General features: G+C 49.5%; 8 protein-coding genes across 8 annotated transcripts; 4 read left to right on the top strand and 4 right to left on the bottom strand.

The window, feature by feature from the left end:
- Positions 1 to 1,714: 1,714 nt before the first annotated feature.
- On the bottom strand, positions 1,715 to 3,039 carry BDP81DRAFT_483716 (uncharacterized protein; the record flags this gene model as incomplete). The annotated part of the gene is made up of 4 exons (XM_060595075.1): positions 2,952 to 3,039; positions 2,187 to 2,895; positions 2,110 to 2,127; positions 1,715 to 1,967 (listed from the first exon to the last, which is right to left on the bottom strand). Exons 2-4 carry the CDS (start codon positions 2,825 to 2,827, stop codon positions 1,715 to 1,717), a joined length of 912 nt encoding a protein of 303 aa, XP_060441410.1. The 5' UTR covers positions 2,828 to 2,895; positions 2,952 to 3,039.
- A 430-nt stretch (positions 3,040 to 3,469) lies between these two features.
- Positions 3,470 to 7,111, top strand: BDP81DRAFT_498961 (uncharacterized protein; the record flags this gene model as incomplete). The annotated part of the gene is made up of 7 exons (XM_060595472.1): positions 3,470 to 5,377; positions 5,460 to 5,478; positions 5,544 to 5,665; positions 5,726 to 6,193; positions 6,263 to 6,562; positions 6,620 to 6,694; positions 6,752 to 7,111. The coding sequence occupies 7 exons, from the start codon at positions 3,470 to 3,472 to the stop codon at positions 7,109 to 7,111; spliced, it is 3,252 nt and encodes a 1,083-aa protein (XP_060441409.1).
- A 791-nt stretch (positions 7,112 to 7,902) lies between these two features.
- BDP81DRAFT_463939 (uncharacterized protein) lies at positions 7,903 to 9,062 on the bottom strand (the record flags this gene model as incomplete). The annotated part of the gene is made up of 4 exons (XM_060594087.1): positions 7,903 to 8,280; positions 8,405 to 8,509; positions 8,584 to 8,653; positions 8,722 to 9,062. The coding sequence occupies 4 exons, from the start codon at positions 9,060 to 9,062 to the stop codon at positions 7,903 to 7,905; spliced, it is 894 nt and encodes a 297-aa protein (XP_060441408.1).
- Positions 9,063 to 9,819: 757 nt separating this feature from the next.
- Positions 9,820 to 11,354, top strand: BDP81DRAFT_397699 (NAD-dependent aldehyde dehydrogenase; the record flags this gene model as incomplete). The annotated part of the gene is made up of 2 exons (XM_060588357.1): positions 9,820 to 11,189; positions 11,243 to 11,354. The coding sequence occupies 2 exons, from the start codon at positions 9,820 to 9,822 to the stop codon at positions 11,352 to 11,354; spliced, it is 1,482 nt and encodes a 493-aa protein (XP_060441407.1).
- Positions 11,355 to 11,558: 204 nt separating this feature from the next.
- BDP81DRAFT_463937 (CVNH domain-containing protein) lies at positions 11,559 to 12,924 on the bottom strand (the record flags this gene model as incomplete). Its single annotated transcript, XM_060594086.1, has 2 exons — positions 11,559 to 12,674; positions 12,916 to 12,924. The coding sequence occupies 2 exons, from the start codon at positions 12,922 to 12,924 to the stop codon at positions 11,559 to 11,561; spliced, it is 1,125 nt and encodes a 374-aa protein (XP_060441406.1).
- An 885-nt stretch (positions 12,925 to 13,809) lies between these two features.
- Positions 13,810 to 14,226, bottom strand: BDP81DRAFT_327814 (uncharacterized protein; the record flags this gene model as incomplete). Its single annotated transcript, XM_060585163.1, has 1 exon — positions 13,810 to 14,226. A coding segment is annotated over one exon (417 nt), but the record flags the coding sequence as incomplete, so codon positions are not given.
- A 492-nt stretch (positions 14,227 to 14,718) lies between these two features.
- Positions 14,719 to 15,506, top strand: BDP81DRAFT_463936 (putative 2-oxo-hepta-3-ene-1,7-dioic acid hydratase; the record flags this gene model as incomplete). Its single annotated transcript, XM_060594085.1, has 2 exons — positions 14,719 to 14,767; positions 14,920 to 15,506. 2 exons carry the CDS (start codon positions 14,719 to 14,721, stop codon positions 15,504 to 15,506), a joined length of 636 nt encoding a protein of 211 aa, XP_060441404.1.
- Positions 15,507 to 16,676: 1,170 nt separating this feature from the next.
- Positions 16,677 to 19,336, top strand: BDP81DRAFT_463935 (uncharacterized protein; the record flags this gene model as incomplete). The annotated part of the gene is made up of 12 exons (XM_060594084.1): positions 16,677 to 16,741; positions 16,801 to 16,923; positions 16,976 to 17,256; positions 17,307 to 17,393; positions 17,476 to 17,789; positions 17,832 to 17,852; positions 17,913 to 18,022; positions 18,061 to 18,185; positions 18,239 to 18,414; positions 18,473 to 18,653; positions 18,723 to 19,055; positions 19,101 to 19,336. 12 exons carry the CDS (start codon positions 16,677 to 16,679, stop codon positions 19,334 to 19,336), a joined length of 2,052 nt encoding a protein of 683 aa, XP_060441403.1.
- Between the last annotated feature and the right edge of the window lie 27 nt (positions 19,337 to 19,363).

Genomic DNA, 19,363 nt, shown 5'->3' with positions numbered 1-19,363 from the left:
CTAGGCCCACCTATCATGCCGCCGTGATGGCCATGGTGGTGGGTCTGTACGATCACCGGGCGGGGGCCGTAGCCAGGGCCGCCGTAGCCACCTCCGTATCCTCTGCGTCTTGACAGGCCGAAGCACATATTGTTTTGGTCGTGTAGGGGGTTTAAGATAGCTTGTAAGTTGTGTAGAAGTTGTTTGAGTTTAGATCGGTCGCAAATGATTTGGTCTTGCGGCTTTGTATTGGTTGTTTGGATGTGGTGTTGGTTGAGTGTTTGTAAGCTTGAATTTGGTTTTCAATGAGAAGTTGAGTTGTTCTTACAGTTGTAATTGGTTGTGATGCTGAGTAGCATAAACGGATATGATAGAGGGGGAAAATCATTCCACTTTATAGATCGTCTGCTTGATGCTTCCAGCTGCCCAGCATAGTGCTGCCGACCCTTCGTGCGTCATTTCGTCCCGTCCGGAGAGCGCTAAAGTGCCAATGCCCCGAGTCGACACTAGGATAAAGGAAGCAACTTGGCTCATGTCACCAAGTCAACAGGGGCCACGCAATCGGTCTCCGCACGAGAGACAGCGAAAAACCTAGTCCCACGTCACTGAGAACGCCACAAGCAGCACTCCCAAGTCGCTAAACGGCTCGAGCGGCCGAGGGCGAAGCTTTGAAGGGATCAAGGTTCATCCCAGACAACGTGATTGTGGCTTTTAGGTGCTGAGCCACAATTCGTTTTGCTGTGCTTGCTGGACCTCGGTCAATGCCGAGCCACACCGAAGCCCCGTTGAGGAATCCCGAGGTGCCGCCACATTCCGAGACACTGGGCGGACCCGAGCGTCCTCGTGGAGTGACCAATTGGGGGGTCGTTGGTCTTCGGCGCCGGATGGCCGGCATGGTTTAGTGCCGCATTTGGTGTGCCAAGTTCACCGAATCGGCTTGGTGTCTTGGCCATCGTCTGTTCTTGGGTTTCCTTCAGCTGCTCTGTATCGAATTGGCCGATTTTTGGAGTTTTTGCTGAGTAAAGGCTGCTGAGAAGTCAGTTAAGTCGAGTCGTCCGATGTCTCGAATTCCTTTCGAACGTTATTCCGTGGCTGGAGCTGCTTGACTCAGAAGTTGTAGAGCGTAAGTGTGGAGTTGGCGGGTAAGTTGGTGAAAAAATAATGGAAGATGTTGATCAACGCAACAGTAGTCCCTTCTGATAGCCTGTGCTGTGATTAGAACTACCTTCCTACGCTTTTAACAGCGGATTCCTTGAGGAATGCATAGAAAATGAAAAATAATAATCGCAATAGTAGCATGAGTAGTAGGAATAATAGGAACAATAGGAACAATAGGACTAGAACTCGGGCAGTGAGCGACAGAAATCTTGTGTGCCTACTAGTACGTAGTGGGGTACTAGCTGAGGCGCATGTGAGGCTTGGTAGCAAGTTCAAACCTTGCTCGTCCAGTGGTATCTGACGAACAGCTTACAATCGCCGCAACTTATTCTAGGAGACAAGTTGGATGATCCAGAATACAGGCATGGTCTAATCGATTCTTTGCGAGGTTTCGGATGTGGCGAGGACTCGGATATCATTCTGAACCTTCATGTGGAGTTGAGAAAGACATCCGGAAGGGAAGAACGCCATAAGCCGGAACTGAGAGACATGCATAGATTCCAATGTAACTGATCCAACTGGTGTTTCTTGCCACCTTCGTTTCTCGGACTCTTTGTTTTCCTGAGCTTGACTAAAGTCATGATTTCGAAACTTGCAATCCGCCTTGCACACACTGAACGATGCCAACCAACGCTCCAAGCACCAACACCAAGATTGCCAACCAAAAAGTGCACCATACAACCCTGTTCCGACGGTCATGCCACCATTGAGACAGCGTACGAGGAGTAGCATCGTCGTACGCCTGCTTGAGAACAACCAATCGGTTCCTCCAAAAGTTGAACCTCTCGATCCTTCGGGCCTCCGCAGGAAGCGTTCCGCTTGCGCCAAGTCTCGAATCAGCTGGAAAACATGGTTGCTTGTAGAGCAGTTTTTGTAGCCATGATGACCGACGACGTTTGGTGGATCCTAAACCGCCGAATTCTGCCTCAGGGAAAAGTAGTTGTAATGTAATCTTCAGTCTCCCTAAGAAACCCCTGAGGGTAGAACGAACTGATTTGAAAATTGCATTAACATTCATCAATCATCTGCAAGGAATTCCAAAACTTCACCTTTGATGGCATCGCAGAAACGAGACGTGGTGGAATATCAAGACTCTCATGTCATTCTCGTCCTCAATCAATAACAGATGGTCGGCTAGATTGTCTGTTAGTTCAATCTTTATGCCCCCGATCGTGACTAGACTCCACGCGTTGAAGTTCTTCGGGAATCGAATTTCTCCAACGTTGAGATGAGGAGAATCCTCTAGATAAGCTCGTATGCAATCCTTCAAGCAACCAGAGTCCCAAAGAAGATGATGGTCAAGGGATGCCTCCCCTTCAACAGGGCCAAATCGGAGCATGAGGAGGAGGCGAAGAGTGAGATTGATAGTGGTATCCACTGCTCTTTGATCCAATATTGGACGCTGATTTGATCCGAAATAAGCATGAAGCTGGTCTCTTGCGATCGCATCTGTGCTTAGGAGGTATTGAATGAGGGAATTGAGCTCGGCGAGACTGTTGAGAGCTATGTAATGACCATTGAAGTATCCCGCGATTAGGCCCCACTGACGATGACAGTAGTTCGTGTATGCTGATGTTCCACATGGACGTCTCGCAAGCGATCTATCATATCGACTATGGTCGTTGAGTTTCGGAGGGCCCCAGAGAAGGCTAAGAAGTTCTTGTACGTCGGGTTCTTTTAACTCGATCATCGTAGCGTAACAGGCTCGGGGCCTACAAAGCGGAAGGGAAAAAAATTCGCGACTACTGGATTTCCTACCTAATATAGCGAGTATTAGGTACCTGGTCAAAACCCAAGCTTTCGGTCCAGCAAACCCTTCCTCGCAATGGACAATTGTGATTTTGGGCACCAATGTGACCACTAATGCCTGATGGCCGCGGTGGCAATGTACAGTCCTTTCGCGCTTGTCTTCTTAGAAGGTTCTCATCTTGGTTTTCAGTAATGATGTTTGCGTTTACGTGCACATTTGTGCGGCATGCGTGGTCATAGGTAGCCAAAAAAGTCTTCGCGGCCTCTTCCATTGGGCGGATGCAAGAGCGTCGACGATCACAATGCGAATGAAAATAGCCAGTCTTACCGAAATTCCTGTCGCTTTGGACGTCACAGAGAAGTAGCGCTAATACGTAAACCAATGAAGCTTTCCGGGCGCATGACGATTATTGCACTTTTCGCCTCACTTTTAAAGCAGGTAGGGTTTGCCATGTCAAGACCTGTCTATTGTTATTCCACTTCCATTCTAAACTCCTCGTCCCATCGCTCTCACGTTGACATAAAACGGCAAATTAACAATTGAGGCATCATCGACAGAAATCTCTCACCATCACCTCAAATCATGCCTTTGTTTCGACGGTCTAGATGGAGAGATCCAGAGCACTCTTGCGGGAGGGGCATCATTAACTCTTTGCTCACACGCAAGAAAGCTTGGTATGCCGAAGGACCTGCGCTCAAAAAGTACCAGGATGACGTTGAAGCGATCGTCCACGACGTTTTCAGGAGCATTGGGCTGGATCGTGCAGAGGTCTACTTTCGACTCTACATGATTGGTTCAGCGACAAGAAGCTCCGAGCCGACGATAATGGTCTGTTGCATGAACAGTGCCATTAGATCTCGGGTCAAAGACGAATTGAGAGGGACCCTAGCTCTTCAATCTTTTCCGGAATTCCAGATCCACGGACTCCCACACCCTCTGGAACAACGAACTCCAGCACAAACACTAGCGAGAACAAGCTTTCCCAGCATTTCTTCAGAAAGTTCAGATAAAGCTTTACTGGATGACAACGATGTTTATTCTCAGTCGACTTCTCTAAGTGTAGGACGAAGTCTATTGCGAGGCCACCACGCTGGAGAACTTGCATTCTGGGCTACGGGTGGCGTTTTTCTCCTGATCAATGGCAACCACTATCAGTTGACTTCAGAGCATGAATGTGACTTTCTGTCTATGCGGAGAAATATCACATCACAACTCGACCTAGACACCGACGCTCTTTCCGTCAATGGAAGCAATGATGAAGATTATGGCCACTTGAGTGATGAAGAGACATTACGAGCCAACTTTGATGTTCTGAGCCAGGGAAGCATCACACCTACATCTGGCTTTTCACGAAGCTCAATTTCACTTGCTCAATCTGCCGACTCTTCCTGGGATGAAGAGATTCTGGACAGGGAACTTGTCTTGAGCCACATCGATAGGATCGCATGTCCTGTGACTATCAATACCTTGCTCAACCCCGATGGACTCAAGATACCCATTCACAACAATCACAAATCTCAATATCACAATACCTTAGATGGACCGCCGTATCAACCCTCGCCGAGCCGAATAGGCTCTATCGCCTTTCGGGCTAGCGAAGGCTCTCGCCCTGAGCTTGATTACGTCTTGATTTCGACACCTGCGCCCACGGTGTCTGATCTCTCTAACAGAGTCACCGTACCTCACGAAGATGGGTACAGATGCATATATATCCGTGACGTGGCATCAACAGGTCTTGAAACGCAAGAAGTATATTTGATAGGGAACGCCGACACAGTTCGTAGAGGCTTCCTTGTACCTGGGTTCACTCTGTTTCAGAACCCAGACTTCAGCTCAGTCCAAAGGCTCCAGGTTGTGCAGCTTGATGAAGGAGAATTCACCATGGGTGACTCTGGCACTGCTGTCATCGACCAACAGTCGGGTTCTTTCTACGGCCACGTCATCAGAGGATGCCCAGGTAGCAGAACAGGCTATATTGTTCCAGCCATCAAGACCTTTCATGATTTATCATCTATGGAACGTTCCCCTAAGCTGAGGTTTGAAGATACCTGTCTGGAAATCTGTCATGGAGAAGATGATGATAGACCTGAGGCACCAGCACACGGTACGAAGGTCTGGACGACGATGAAAGATGCCTCAACTCAGACTACATGGCGGTTACCTCCGACACCTCCAGAATCTCAAGTGGGCGATGTCCCTGTCGAAGTAGCCCAGTCGCCCTCAGACCTGATCATGCTGATGGAAGAACTTGATGGGGCGGATGATGGTGATGTCTGGGCCTCATTTTTCGACCCACACGAAGAACGGTCTTTGCACAAAATCAGTTTCCTTAGAGACTTTTGTCGAGGGGCAACAATTGAATCACTAAATCGAATGAGCTGCCCGAGGCTGAATATCTGGCTGGACCAAGAGGATTACGGAAAACAAGCCCGTTACCCCCATTCGAAACTTCTGAGCGCCGGTGACTTGCTCAGAGTGCTGAAGCTGAAAGTGAGTATTTCCTCTGGCCGGTGCTAGAACTTTCCAGTTTCTAACTAATCGCAGCGATCGAAGAATGCTGTGTGTGGTATAGACAATGAACGACGCCTCATGTATGATCCAAGTGTGCCTTTTCATCTTATACACTCGTTGACTTACTTGTATAGTCACATAACAGACCTAGATCGTTGGGCTGCATTAGTTCTTGCTGCGACAAGTTACCGGAAGGAGAGATTGGCTCTGAGCGATGGTATATACAGACATCTGACATCCCGTGCTTACCTTAATTTTTCTACGGATGTGAGTTATCATACCATTCCTCGCAGCTCTCTCATGTCATCTAACATTCCGTCAATCCAGCACTCCTCGTCTACATCGTTCTGTCTGGAGCTTCACCTGCCTTACTGGGTTTGGAGAAGGGACAAAGAATTTAGACGTGCGTCCCGGGACAATGGCGTCCTAACACCACTTCGCCAGTCGATCAAGGTTTTCCGCCCTTTATCAACGCATCAAGCTCACCCGCAAGAGAAAGACATTTGGCATCTTCATCAAGCCCATCTATCATGCATCATTGTTGGTGAGGATGAAAAGAGTTGGAAAGCTTATACATTTGCCGACACCTTCTTTGCGAATGAACCAAGCATCAGAGAACTAACCTCGGACGCGTCTGAAAGTCAGGGAGGTCTCTCAGCGTACCCGTCAATTTTCGGAAGACGTACTGACAAAAGACTTTGGGATCCTCGAAGACTTTTCCATAGAGAGATGAACTTTCGCCTACAATCTATCACGTGGGAATGGGAGAATCTTGCGTGCCAATTTCAGATCATGGTGAACAGGGAGGCAAGTCAATCAGACGCGTATAAGCAAACTTGGGCCATCTACTGACAGTCTATATAGTTTATTCGTGATACAGAAATTCATACACCTTCGAAAGCTGGGGATAGTACAATAGACATTGACTGGCCTGGTCGCATGTGTAGTGTTCTCACTCAGTCGCTCTCGACTCTCTCTGCCACATTAGAGACATTAGAGGAGAAAAAGAAGACATACGAACTTCATTCCTTCGTCTCGAGCAATACTTCTTCGCCTCTTCACGAGAAAATCCGGCTTGACTTGAAAAAGACATGCGACGACCTTAATGATTGTCAACGCTCTCTGTATACTTTACGAGAGATTTTGGTCCTTGAACAAAGCCGAGTGCGTTTTGCTCTGTTTTCATGATGATTGATGCTTATTAACCTGTTTAACATTTAGATTCAGGCCAAACAATCTCTGAGGCTCGCGCTTGATCAAGATAATTCGGTGACTTTACTTTCTTGGGTGACTATCGTGAGCTTTCTCTCCCTTATTTCTCTTATATGATGGATCAAGCTTACTCGCCTCTAGATAACTCAACCACTCGTACTAGCCGCGTCCATATTTGCCTGTGGTGATCTGGTACTTGGACTCCCTATAACATCTCCGCCATTACAATTCTTGGCCTTGCTGTTGTGCGCCAATGTAGTTCTGCTGGTAATCGTCTTCTTGGCTCCACGAATAGCCACGAGGAGGTCAGTCAAATGGGGGGCTTCTCGGCCGCCTGTTGTCGACATAGAACTTCAGAGAGACAGTGATGAAGGCGACAGCCACCGTCAGTCGCCTTCTTCCTCGCCAATTGTGGAGTTACCTGATTTTTGGCGCCCACATGCGCTGGCCCCGCCACCTGCTCTGAGCGGAGGTTTTCGACGCCGAAGCGGAAGGGGCTAGAGCTAGCCTCGCGGCCATATTAAGATGTTACCTAAATAAAGAGACTAGTTATGGGCATTACAGTTTAATTAAATAATGTAGTAACTTACTTCAGTTACATATTATTTAAAGAAATAGTGTCGCAAAAACGACGCCGTTAATTACGGGCAGCAATTAACGCCATATATACCCTACGACACACCCCCTCAGATCCTAGCCCTGTGGAAGGGTAGGGGTCTGTACGCTTTTACCCGTGGCCGCTCTGGGCTTGTTGGGTGGCACTTGGGCTCTTTTAGACCTGATTAGGCGGCAAAACTGCCTACCCGAGCGGGAATTGAACCTGAGGCTTTTAGATGTGGGTACGCGTCAAAGCTACACTTTAGACGGTTGTGCTACCGGTAGAATCCTGGGCTCATAACTATCACAAAGCGAGGTAGCAAGTGGAAGACTTGTATGAGGGTCCTATCTATATACCGTACAAGACGGGTAATCGGCTTGTGGAAAGCGGTATCGTACGGCAGTAACCGGCAGCGCCACGTGTGGCGCTGCGACAAATAGTAATTAAAACCCTGATTAAAAACTATTCTTATATTCTTAAAAACAAGAAATTTCATACTCATGTTGATCAAGGTCCGCGATTATTTCAATGATGAAATCAGCCCTAAGTAACTTCAGTCCAGACATGTCATTAACCTCTATGGGTTTTTGAATGGACACGAATACCATTGATCCAAGCTATATGGGTCCCCATAAACTAAAGATCATACAAGCTTGACCACTCAAGCTACAAACATGACACGATAGCCCGAAGACTAACTTCCCTCCCAGGTAAGGTGTGGTCCTCGCGTTTCCGCGATTTCTTCATTAGTGATCCCAATGTAGTCCTGTTGTTGAGCCAAGAATTCCTTAATTCTTCTGACATTCGTCGGCTTATCTCCTTCATTGTCTTCGGCCAGAGTCTTTAAAAATGTCTTGAGCCGTTCCTGCACCACCTCAACCCTGTACTTAGCCCATTGGTAGTATAGCTCCGAGTGCTCAGAAATCGGTCTGATAGAAGTGAGGACTGAATCGTCCTTGACACAAGGATTCCGGGGACGGAAAGATGTGATCATAGTGATACGCTCCGCGCCGCCGATGGCTGCAAGGGCTTGATGTTCGACATATCTTCCTTGAGGGATGACTGCGGATCCCTAGCAAAAACCAGCACCTCAGGTGCAGCTGAGACAAATAAAAAAGACTTGTACGTACCATCTGCGGGCCCCTGACCTTGAGGATTTATCCCGTTCCCGTCTTGATGGCTGTCTCCCCACCTACCATGTTTGTCGCATCACTCATCATGACAACACACACGAAAGGAAAAGCATCATAATGCCACTTGGTCACGGAGGTGTTGTCTCCAGCCTTCTCCTGATTCTTCTCCTGGTCACTGGTTTTGTTCAGAACGGATATGTTGATGTTGCCCCCTCGTATTGAATGTTGGGGATGAGGTCCACTCCAGCGACTTGCGAGATGACAGCCAACGTCTTCGGGTTCTTCCAAGCTTGGTTCATAAAAGGTGCGTACCTGTCTCTAATGTAAGCTTCAATAAAATAACATGACCCTGGAAACGATGGAGAAAGGGAGGAGCATACTTTGGGCAGTGGCCACGCAGCTGGCACGGCGCAAATCTGGTACTGTGCAGGCAGTTTTCCCAAACCTCGGTGGTGAAGATCTCTTGTCTCATGTTCTGTATGGCCTCTTCCGTGAAAAGATGGAACTGCTCTGAACAGGCGACTGGAGAAATCTCGACGTCTTCGGGCAGCGAAACATCTTTGAGAGACAGCTTCTTCGGATCGTGGACGAATGCGAGGTGCTTGTCTGGGTTAAAGGTTTCGGGCTTGGTTGGAAGTGCTGGCTTCAGGTCGTCCTTGATTATGGGCGTGAAGCTAAGCTTTGCCAAGGGCGGTGGAGTTGTCAACGCGATATCAGCCATGGCTGTGTTCTCAAACGATGATTGATGAGAGTTTGTGATGTGTAAGTGAAGTACTAGGAATTATGGCAACACCACTATGTTTTAGATATTTCGTGATAGATATGACATTTTCTTATCCCCAAAACGAAGGCCCTTTGATATAATTAAGATTCAAGAGGTCCGATACACAGCGTATGTTTCACAGGAAAAACATCAACCCAGCTATGGCCAACAGTGAGTGTGTGCTACCTCAATTTGGTTGGGCATCAGGGCGCCTGACACTGCCTCCGAGCCGAAAAGGTTGTCGACATCTCATCCAGAGCCAAGAAATGCACGTGTTCACGTGTGTATCGTTTCATCACCGTGATTCTAATCTTTCCAAGTAAGAAAACCCGCGATATCTGACGTGCAACCACTTCGGCTTCTCATTATTGAGTGTAGTGTTCACAAACAAGCCGATCCGAGATCGCACCCGATCCCTGTCTCCCGCCCCTCCGCTTGCGGCTATCAGACCCGAGACCTGCTTGCGCCTCCGAACCCCGCACCGAAGACGCGCTTGAGTGTCCAGCTCTCCTTTCAGTTTCCCTATCAAGCCCGTATATGGAACGTCGCACCGATGAACCGCTATCGGTCCCGTGAGACGATAAATGTGAATCTGCTCAAGTATTACCTGAGCAAAATGCCACGAATAGGGGAACGCTTCATCTTACACAGGCCTCCAAGCATTGAACGCCGCCACTTCTCCCTTGAATCCTAAGTAATCAATCTCTTTTGCACGATGTCTTCCCTCGCATCTTCCTTGAAAGACCCTAGTCTCTTTGTCCAGAAGTCGTACATCAAAGGGCAATGGTCGCTGTCAGACTCTGGTAACACCTTTCCGGTCACCAACCCGGCAACAGAGGAACTCATCGGAACATGTCCTGAGTCAACCATTGGCGACTTGGACAACGCCATCGACGCCGCAGCCAAAGCATTCCCGGAATGGAAAGCATTATCCGGCCGCCAAAGGAGCCGCATCATCGGACGCATCTTTGACCTCTTAGTTGACAACAAGGAAGACCTTGGCAGGATCATCACCGCCAAAAATGGCAAAGCCAAGGGAGACGCTGAGGGCGAGGTGATGTTTGGGGCAAGCTTCTTCGAGTGGTATGGCGAAGAGGCCGCCCGCATCTACGGAGACATCATTCCCCACAGCAACCCAACTTACAGGACCCGCGTCGTCAAAGAGCCCGTCGGCGTCTGTGGCTTGATCGTACCTTGGAACTTCCCTCTTGCGATGGGCGCCCGCAAGGTCTCAGCAGCTCTAGCAGCCGGATGCACTGTGGTCATGAAGTCTGATGGACTTACACCTTTCTCTTCAAACGCACTAGCTGTGCTATGCGAGAGAGCCGGCGTACCTCCCGGAGTCTTTAACGTCGTCACGGCATTGGAAAACACACCTCAGCTTGGACTTGCATTGTGTGAGTCAGACATCGTGAAGAAGATCTCTTTCACGGGTTCGACCCGAGTTGGCAAGTTGTTAATGCAACAGTCAAGCAGCACTCTCAAGAAGTTGAGTCTCGAGCTAGGAGGCAATGCACCCTTCATCGTGTTCGATGATGCAGACATGGAAATTGCAATCTCAAGCGTGCTTGTCTCCAAATTCAAAGTTACTGGCCAGACATGCGTGTGCGCCAACCGGATCTTCGTGCAGGAGGGCATCTATGATAGGTTCAGCCAGAGGCTAGTGGAGGAAGTCAGAAAGTTCCGTGTTGGCAACGGCACCGACTCATCGGTTACTCATGGACCTTTGACCAATGGTGTTGGCAAGGTAGAGGAGCATATCAAAGACGCCATCTCCAAGAACGCAAAGGTCTTGCTGGGCGGCAACCGGCTACCATCAGCCGGCAAGAACTTCCACGAGCTCACCATTCTCGGGGATGTCGACGACTCTATGAAAGTGACACAGGAAGAGACATTTGGCCCCCTTGCGGCATTGACGAAGTTCTCCACAGAAAAGGAGGTCATCGAGTGGGCCAATAAGTCTGAAGTCGGACTAGCGTCCTATGTCATCACGAACGACCTGGCTAGATCAACTCGGGTATCAGAACTTCTGGAGTTTGGAATGGTTGCCATCAACACTGGTGTCATCTCAGACGCTTCTGCGCCGTAAGTATTTCATGATTCGCGTCGTCTTGTTGTTCAAAACTAACACCCATCAGATTCGGAGGCGTCAAGCATTCCGGCTTTGGCCGTGAAGGCAGCAGATATGGTCTTGAAGACTACTTGACGATCAAGATGATTGTGACCGGCGGCATTAGCACGCGTTTGTAGATAGTCAGTTGATGAATAAGCTGAAAAGGCAAGATCAAATCACTTAGGCTGCATGATGCCGCCTTATCTCATGGAACATTCAAATCAAAGAACCAAGAGAAGTACTACTTTCAATGCAAATTCATGACCGTTTGGCCAGTCTCAATTTAGAGTGTCGCTAGAGTAAATTTCAATCCGCTTTTATGCTCATTTCATTGCAACCTTTTAAACAAGGTGCAAGGTTCCGTTGTTATTTCCTATTCTCTCATCCAAGTTGATAGAGCTGCGAACCCACTGGCCGTTGCGGGACAGCTCAGCCTCGAGGACCTGGCCACCCTGAACCAGACGGGCGTCCCGTGCAGAGGCGCCGAAGTTGCCGCCGGAGTTGCCACCACGGCCGGGAACCTGAAGGACCTGGCCGGGCCAGATCTGGTCCGGGTTGGGGATGTTGTTGTGTCTCGCAATCTCCTCGAACCCGACATTAAATCTCGCGGCGATGTTGCGGAGGGTATCGCCCTGCTGGACGGTCACGGAAGAGTCGCCGCCGCCGCCACCACCAGAAGACCAGCGGAAGCTACCGTGGTCGTTCTCGAGAATTCTGTTCAGGCTGATGGTACTGCTCTGCCACTCACCATCACGACGCTTGCATGACGCGTGGAGGTTATACTCTCCATGGGCGTCAAGACGAATGTCTCTAGCTGAGCCGGTGAAGCCACCGCCGTAGTTTCCACTGCGAGGCTTGTCATCGCCGTGGCGGTCGTCGTGGTGTCCACCACGATGGTGGTCCTTGGGAGGGGAGTGAGGGCGGTCGTGCTCATGCTTTTGGTCGTGCTCGTGCTTCTTCTCCTCATCACGCTTGTCCTTCCAGTCAGACACACCGTCCTGCAACTTGTGTCCGGCAAAAGCTCCTGCAACGGCACCGATGAAAGTGCTGGCCTTGCTGTGGCCGTAGTTACCGCCAACCTTGTGACCGCCGAAGGCGCCGGCAGCGCCGCCAGCAAGAGCACCCGTCAGACCACGCTCGCCGTCCTCGCCTTCCGGACCGTTGGATCCAGGCGGGCCGTCGTTGCGGTATCCCTGGTTGCCGTAGTTACTTTGGTTCTGGTAAGGAGGGGGTCCCGACTGATGCTGAGATTGGCCATAGCCCCCCTGTTGTTGTCCGTATCCTTCTTGGCCGTGTCCATGCTGCGTGCCAAACTGTTGCTGGCCTTGTTGGTTTTCACCATAGTATGAGCCGGCCTCACCAGAAGGAGGGCGGTCTTGTTGGTAGCCGGCCTGATGATGGCCTCCCTGCTGCTGGAAGCCTCCTCCTTGCTGGTAGCCACCTTGCTGGTATCCACCCTGTTGGTGTCCACCGTTGTTGCCGTAGTAACTCATGATGATGGGGTTTGATACAAAAATTACAAATCGAACTGGATGTTATTATGTTGATGATCAGAGATGTCTCAGAGACAGATGCTACAGGATCGAGAGCTAAGATGCGGGGAAACGAAGGTTATATAAACTTCCTTGAGCCTCCAACAATGGGATCAACGAAGCTTGTGATACATGTACGGATCTCCGTACCTAAGAATATTTACACCCCCGCCATGGTGGGGTGAGGTGAGGCTTATGAAAGTCTCGACTCAGAATGTCCGCGCGTATCCTCTCTTTCGATCCAATCGGGAACACCGCGTCAAGGTTCACGGCCCACCGCGCAGACACAGCCCCGGGAGTCGGCACAGCTCTTGGTATGTAAACGAACACGTTAAAGTCTGGGCACTCTCGGGCCCCTGCCACGTAGCTTGTTCTGATGTTTCTAAAAGCTTCTGAACCGGGCCAAACAGACCCAGAGAGATGCACAATGGGACCATCAGGAGCCAAACGAGGCCCGCCACAAAGCCCCTGGTTGTCTGTCAGGGCCCCTTTAACAGCGCCCACGATGAGCTCTTTGCTCTGCACCCAAAGATGATAGGACCCTGTTGCCGCCCTGAGACCCCTTCCCCGCACAGTGGCTGGAGAGGAATGGCGTCAGAGGCCTTGAAAGGTAATATCCGATGTTGTTTACGTAGAGACAGCCGAAGCAGTGGCAATTGAAAGCCACCGAAGTCATCGGCATGCAGTGCTCGGTACACACGTGCCTGTAAGGTATTCGTATTCAACAGTATTCAGAAGGGCAGTGTAGCTATGAACGCATCAATCGTGCGAGTCCGAGTCCGATTTCCGGACCTCACAACCTCGGAATTGTGTCAAGAACAGCGTGCAGCCCGATATGTACTGTAATCACGAACAAAAAATGGTGAACTAAACCCGAGGGCTCCGGGATGCCCGAACAAGTTTCAAATCGACCCTCGCCATTTGCGCTTGTCGGATTGGAAGCCCAATTCGACCGTGAGTAAGGGTAGAGCAGGGGCCACCTCGAGAGGGTACAATTACACCTCGACGGTCCACCCAACCTCCGGTTGAAATCTCCCTTCTACTCCTTACGCAGAATCAATCAATACAGAGATATTGATACTTCGTCACCCCCAGGACCATACGGTTCGAACCAACATCCCTGTGATAGGGATACCAACAGCGCTAAACGCCTGCGGAGCCCTACCTCATTCTCGTTACCCGCCATCGCCGCTTCGTGTTCATCGACTGCCGGCCGGATCCAAACCAAATCGGCGTGCTCGGGCTTGACGAATTTAGTGCGCTTGAGGATCTTCCAACCGCAGAATAGACAGATCGCGAGGAATCCCATGGTGTAGTTGCTGAAGAAGATTCCAATATCCCACCGGCCCCGTAAGAAGATGGCATACCCATAGAAGATCTCCACCGCTATGAGCCAGACCAAAGCAACCCAAGTGCCATAGGGCTGGAGATATCCGCGGTAGGGGAGGTCAGATCTGTTAAAGCCATGGGCTTTCAAAGCTCTGTAGAAGAAGAGATAGTTGATGCAAATAACGATATAAGTCACCAGAGTTCCGCCAGTGATGAGATTTGTGAGCCTTTCAGGTCAGCTCATGTCGGTGCACGTGGCCATTGGCGGCCAGGGCTGGTCTCGGATGGCATGGGTCGGGTATGCCGTTGCTAACTACTTTAGATACCGGCGGCCGACAGCCTTTATTGATCTCGGATGTAGAAGATAAGTCATCGGCATATTCAATACGAATAGTCATTCGCTGTCGGAAAGGATTAACTGACAACAACTCCGGACATCGTACTTTCGGAGTCAACGCCGGAAGAACATTCGAATTAAGACACTTGGGTCTATAGTTCGTCCCGTTCCCTAATATAGAATAATACATTGTATCACGCTGCACAAATACACGCAGACTTCACCATCTTTGCTCTAGGCTCTAATAGTCCAATAACTTCGCAGACTCAACAAGTCTTTCAACGGCAAGATTCAAGAGACATAATGCAGGACTCTGAGCTCCAGGAGATCTCGTCGGCTCTTCGCGCCGCTCGTATCATCAAAGAGCCTGTCGACCCCCCAACCAAGAAATGAACAAGTCTTGATCCCGATGGGGCATTTGAAGTCCAAAAGGTCACCGTCAAGAACGCCGTTAGCCAAGATGGCGACAGAGTCGTTGGATACAAACTAGGCAACATCGCAAAGGTCATGCAAGACGCCTTTGGCCTGACCAACCTGATTACGGCTTCCTCCTCGCGAGCACTTTCGTATTCGAAGGAACAACTCTTAGCCTCAAGGACTTCATCAAACCTTACGTCGAGCTTGAGCCAGCTTTCGTGCTGAAAGGCCCTCTCAAAGGACCCAACGTCACTGTGGCGGACGTCATCAATGCCATAGACTACGCCATCCCTGCGATAGAGATTATCGACTCCAGAGTGCGAGATTGGGCCATCGACCTCCCGGACACACTGGCTGACAATGGGTCCACCGGCGCCGTCATCCTTGGGGGTACGCCTCGCCAGCTTACTGATCTCACTTTGAGCAACACCAGAGGCACCCTATGTTTCGATGATAAGGAGGTCATGTCGGGCAACACCGGAAATGTACTAGGGAACCCGCTGTCCGCCGTGGCATGGCTAGCGAATAAGCTTGCGAAGTACGACGTTGGATTCGATGCAGGACAGGTGATCTTGCCTGGTAGCTGCCTGCAGGCGGTGCCGATGCAGGAAGCTGGTCGTTGGTCTTGCACGTTTGAGGGATGGGGAACTGTCGAGTTTGATGTCGCCGAATAGCTGTCATTCTGTCATATCGCGATATTCAGGCTTTGAGTATATGAAGTCTGCTGGGTAGATATTTCTAGAGAATCGTAGCCAATCTAATCCAAGATTTACGAAGTCGTACACGATGGCGCACTGAGTCCACGTCTACCACTTGCACCAGAACGCCTGATAATTCCGTCCTGGCGCGACCTTCTGGAAGAATTACCGCGAACTTACCTGGAGCACGACTTGTCACTGAACCTCCGAATCCGAAAGTTGCCGTTCTGCAAGGATTTGAATATGACCTTGGAAAGGTGGCGATCCTCAGATATCACAGGAGCATGGAGGCACGCAGTTGAACTTGGACGTCTCACGGCGTACCCGAAAGTGGTTAGTAGAAAGAGAGCAAACCTGAAATAAGCCGTCCCGAATCCTACTAAGTCTGCCGACGCTCTGGAAGCCGAGACGATCCCTGCTCCCGATCCCTGTAAACTAGCTAGCTGAATGCTGGAGAACCCGATTCATGGCTGCTTTCGTGATCGCATCAAAACAGCACGGGTTGACAATTAAGCTTCAAGTCTATTTCCACGTGTACTGTTTCCGCGGGAAATAAATGGCAGAGATTTCAGCGTCGAAGACAGCTCATGAGAACAACGATAACTTCATAAGAAGAACGGTGCTAAACCTGGCTCCATGTAGCGCCTACACTGGTCTTCGAGGCTTCTACCTAAGACCTATCTCATCACAGGTTTAAAGATATTTATTTGTCCAGACAGTAGGCATCAACATCGTCTCGACAACTCTCTAAGCGCCTCCACCCCTCACTAACTGTGCGAGATTGGTTTTTTGATCTTGTCTTGGGTCAACCCCGCTGTATTCCTAGAATTGCCAGCGCCACGATTGTTAGCCTGTAATTCTGCCTCCTACTGAGCTTGTTCACTGTTGTGAACATGGTTTTGCGGGGTAGAATGCCTGTAACCCCGCTTCCCGGCAAGCCCTGCCTGTCCAGTCCTAGCCTTTAGTCACACAACACCACCAGACATTATCTGATATGTGGATGGCTGGCATTGCTGTTATCTCCGTTGTCGTGATACGTTCGATACGTTGTTATTGCGTTCAAATCATGTTTGTAGTTGCAACGTATCCTACCAGTATTTACCTTCAAGTTACATCCAGACTCACGCAGGTTTCGTGTCCTGGAACATGTCACCCGCAAGCAGAGCAAATAGAGAGTCCGACAGGAGGAAGCTTAGACGGACAAAAAACGCGTAAGATCCTGTTCTTAAACTATAATTCCTCGTGGAGGGAACCACTGATCGTATGCTAGATGTATCAGTTGTCGACAAGGTAAAATCAAATGCTCTGGCGAGGAGCCGTGCGCAAACTGCCAACGGCGTTTAATGAAATGCGAGTACATGGACGGGACCAACCCCACGGTGGATTCAGAGCGGTGTGTAACGAGTTCCGAGATCTTGCGACTCAAAATCTGAACGAGTCACTAGAAGAAATTTGGGAGGGCAGAGGCATGGCGCGGAACATCAATCGACGCCAGGAAGCAAGCGGTCTCGTGGTGCTGCGTTCGGATCCGATGACGAGGATAGCAGTAAGTATACCGAAGCACTTTTCCCATGTTGTATTTTTGAGCTAATCCAAGGGATACAGATTCTCAGTCGGTTGGCCACAGGTCATCTCAAACGCAAGACTCTTCTGAGTGTGTACACAAGCCCTTTCACGCTGCCCTCTACGACTATCAAGAACACCCACAGAAACAAGCGCAATTGGAGTGAGTGAGTAGCTGAAGTAGATCAGCGGTCACACTAATAAACTCGACAGTCTGGCTAGCTCCATCTTCAACATGGTCTTTCACAGCCCGCCTCACCCTTATGGTGGCCGAGAGACTTCAGGTGGAAACTCCGTTTAGTGCACCCAGCTTTCTAAACGATGAGATATATCCGTTGAGGTGGAAAGCCTCGACAGTAGATGGACAACCAGACATCAGCAGGCTTCCTTCCATCGATCATGCCATCTAATCTCTTTAATACCGTGAAGTTTCATCTCAGCCAGAATTATCAATTGATTGACGAAACGAACTTCGTGAAGAATATAGAAGAGTTCTACTACAGTCTGGCATCCAAAAAGGCAGCAGAGTCGCATCTGTGGTTTGTGCAGTTCTTACTCGTCTTATCCTTTGGACAGGCTTTCCTTTCACGATCAAAAGGCTCAAGGGAACCGCCCGGTGCTAAGTTCTTTGTTCGCGCCATGGCGCTGCTCCCAGAGACCAACTCATTATGGAAAGACAGTCTGCTAGCCATCGAGGTCTTAGCCCTGGCAGGTCTCTATTTATAATCGATCTATCAGAGAGAATCTGCTCAATTATACGTGAGTCATTTTCATACTTATCTAGCTATCCAACCACAATTCATCTGATTGATTTGTCAGATTGCTCAAGCGATTCGGATAGCTCAGCTGGAAGGCTTGCATACCCAACTTGCCGAGGATGCACTCGGGACTCAAGCGGTTGCTCGATGCCGCAGTCTCTGGTGGACTTTGTACATCATGGATCGACACTTTTCCTGCTCTGTCGGAGTCCCATGAATACTCAGGACGCCGACATAACTACGGTACTTGACCCGCCAAGTATATGTTCGCAGCGTGACGCAACACTCGGCCTCCAGGTCAAACTCTCGCGTTTGCTATCGTCGATCATCACTAGTCAGTCGTATCTGCATCCCGCAGAGACTTTTTCTAACCTTCTGGCTTTGAAGCTATTTACAGGTCCGAGAAAACTCCGCTTGGTGAATTTTTGACTTCAACAAAGTCCATACTTCACACATTAGCTGGTCATGCACAGGAAATTGAGAGAATAACTCGATTCAAGTTCCAAAACTCAGTGGATACCATGCCAAAAGGAACAAGAAGCATTACCTTGCTGTATCATCAGGTCAGTTGTTGACTCAATTCATTCAGTCACTATGTGACTGACAGAGGCATTCTTCAAGTGTGTTATCATGGCTACGAGGCCCCTATTTCTATCCGCCTTAAAGCAAGAGCTGGAGAACTTTGGCTGGGATGGAAGAGATCCACAGACATTCTCGTCTCCCTTGAAGACACTGGTCTCGACGGGCATTAAATCAGCGGCGAAGACTCTTCAAATTCTCTCTGGGGATGATAGTCTCCTAGGTATGTGCGCAGTGTGACTGTTATCCTGATGCTTCGAACAATTCTTATTAACTGCCAAATCACCAATAGAAGTCTTCCTGACGTTCGAGTTAGAATATGCTTACAGAGCTGCCATACACTTTACAATGGCCAACGCACTCTTCCCAGCCGCAGTAGGTGCCGACGAACCGGCGCAAATGCGGCAGACGCACAACGATATGGCTAGCAAAGGAAACTTAGTGGCTGAAGTTCGAAAAGCAGAGTTGGCCCATCTAGAGACTCTTTTTCGCGAATTCACTCGGCGGGTAGGCGAACAAGACTTCGAAGGCCGTGGACCATCTGGTTTGATTGAAGCCATAGCTGATCCGACACAAACCCAAACTTTGATCAATGAGCCTGACTTAGTATCTACGACGACGTTGAGTGAGATGCAACTGCTCACGAGCGTGTTTTCGGATAACACACCAGATAACACTGAGTTTCTCGAAACCATCGGTATCTCTTCGGATGATTTTCTTTCAATCGTAGAACAGATGGGGAACGAAGATGATCTGCCATTTTCAATAACTACTGGATTTAGGAAAATTTTGGAAGTGATTGAGGGCAAACAGGAGGCAGGAGCTTCTAGGTCTGCCGGTCGATATCACAATGGATCAAATTCCATTGAACTACATTCTCGGCCTCATTGCATCATACATTATTGATTATTCACGCCGTCCTCCCCATTAAAA

Source organism: Colletotrichum phormii (genome assembly GCF_030913505.1).
Source record: "Colletotrichum phormii strain CBS 102054 chromosome Unknown BDP81scaffold_20, whole genome shotgun sequence".
NCBI classification, from domain to species: Eukaryota; Fungi; Ascomycota; class Sordariomycetes; order Glomerellales; family Glomerellaceae; genus Colletotrichum; species Colletotrichum phormii.
The sequence above is the reverse complement of the archived record's forward strand: the minus strand, read 5'-3'. Positions and strand labels throughout refer to the sequence as shown.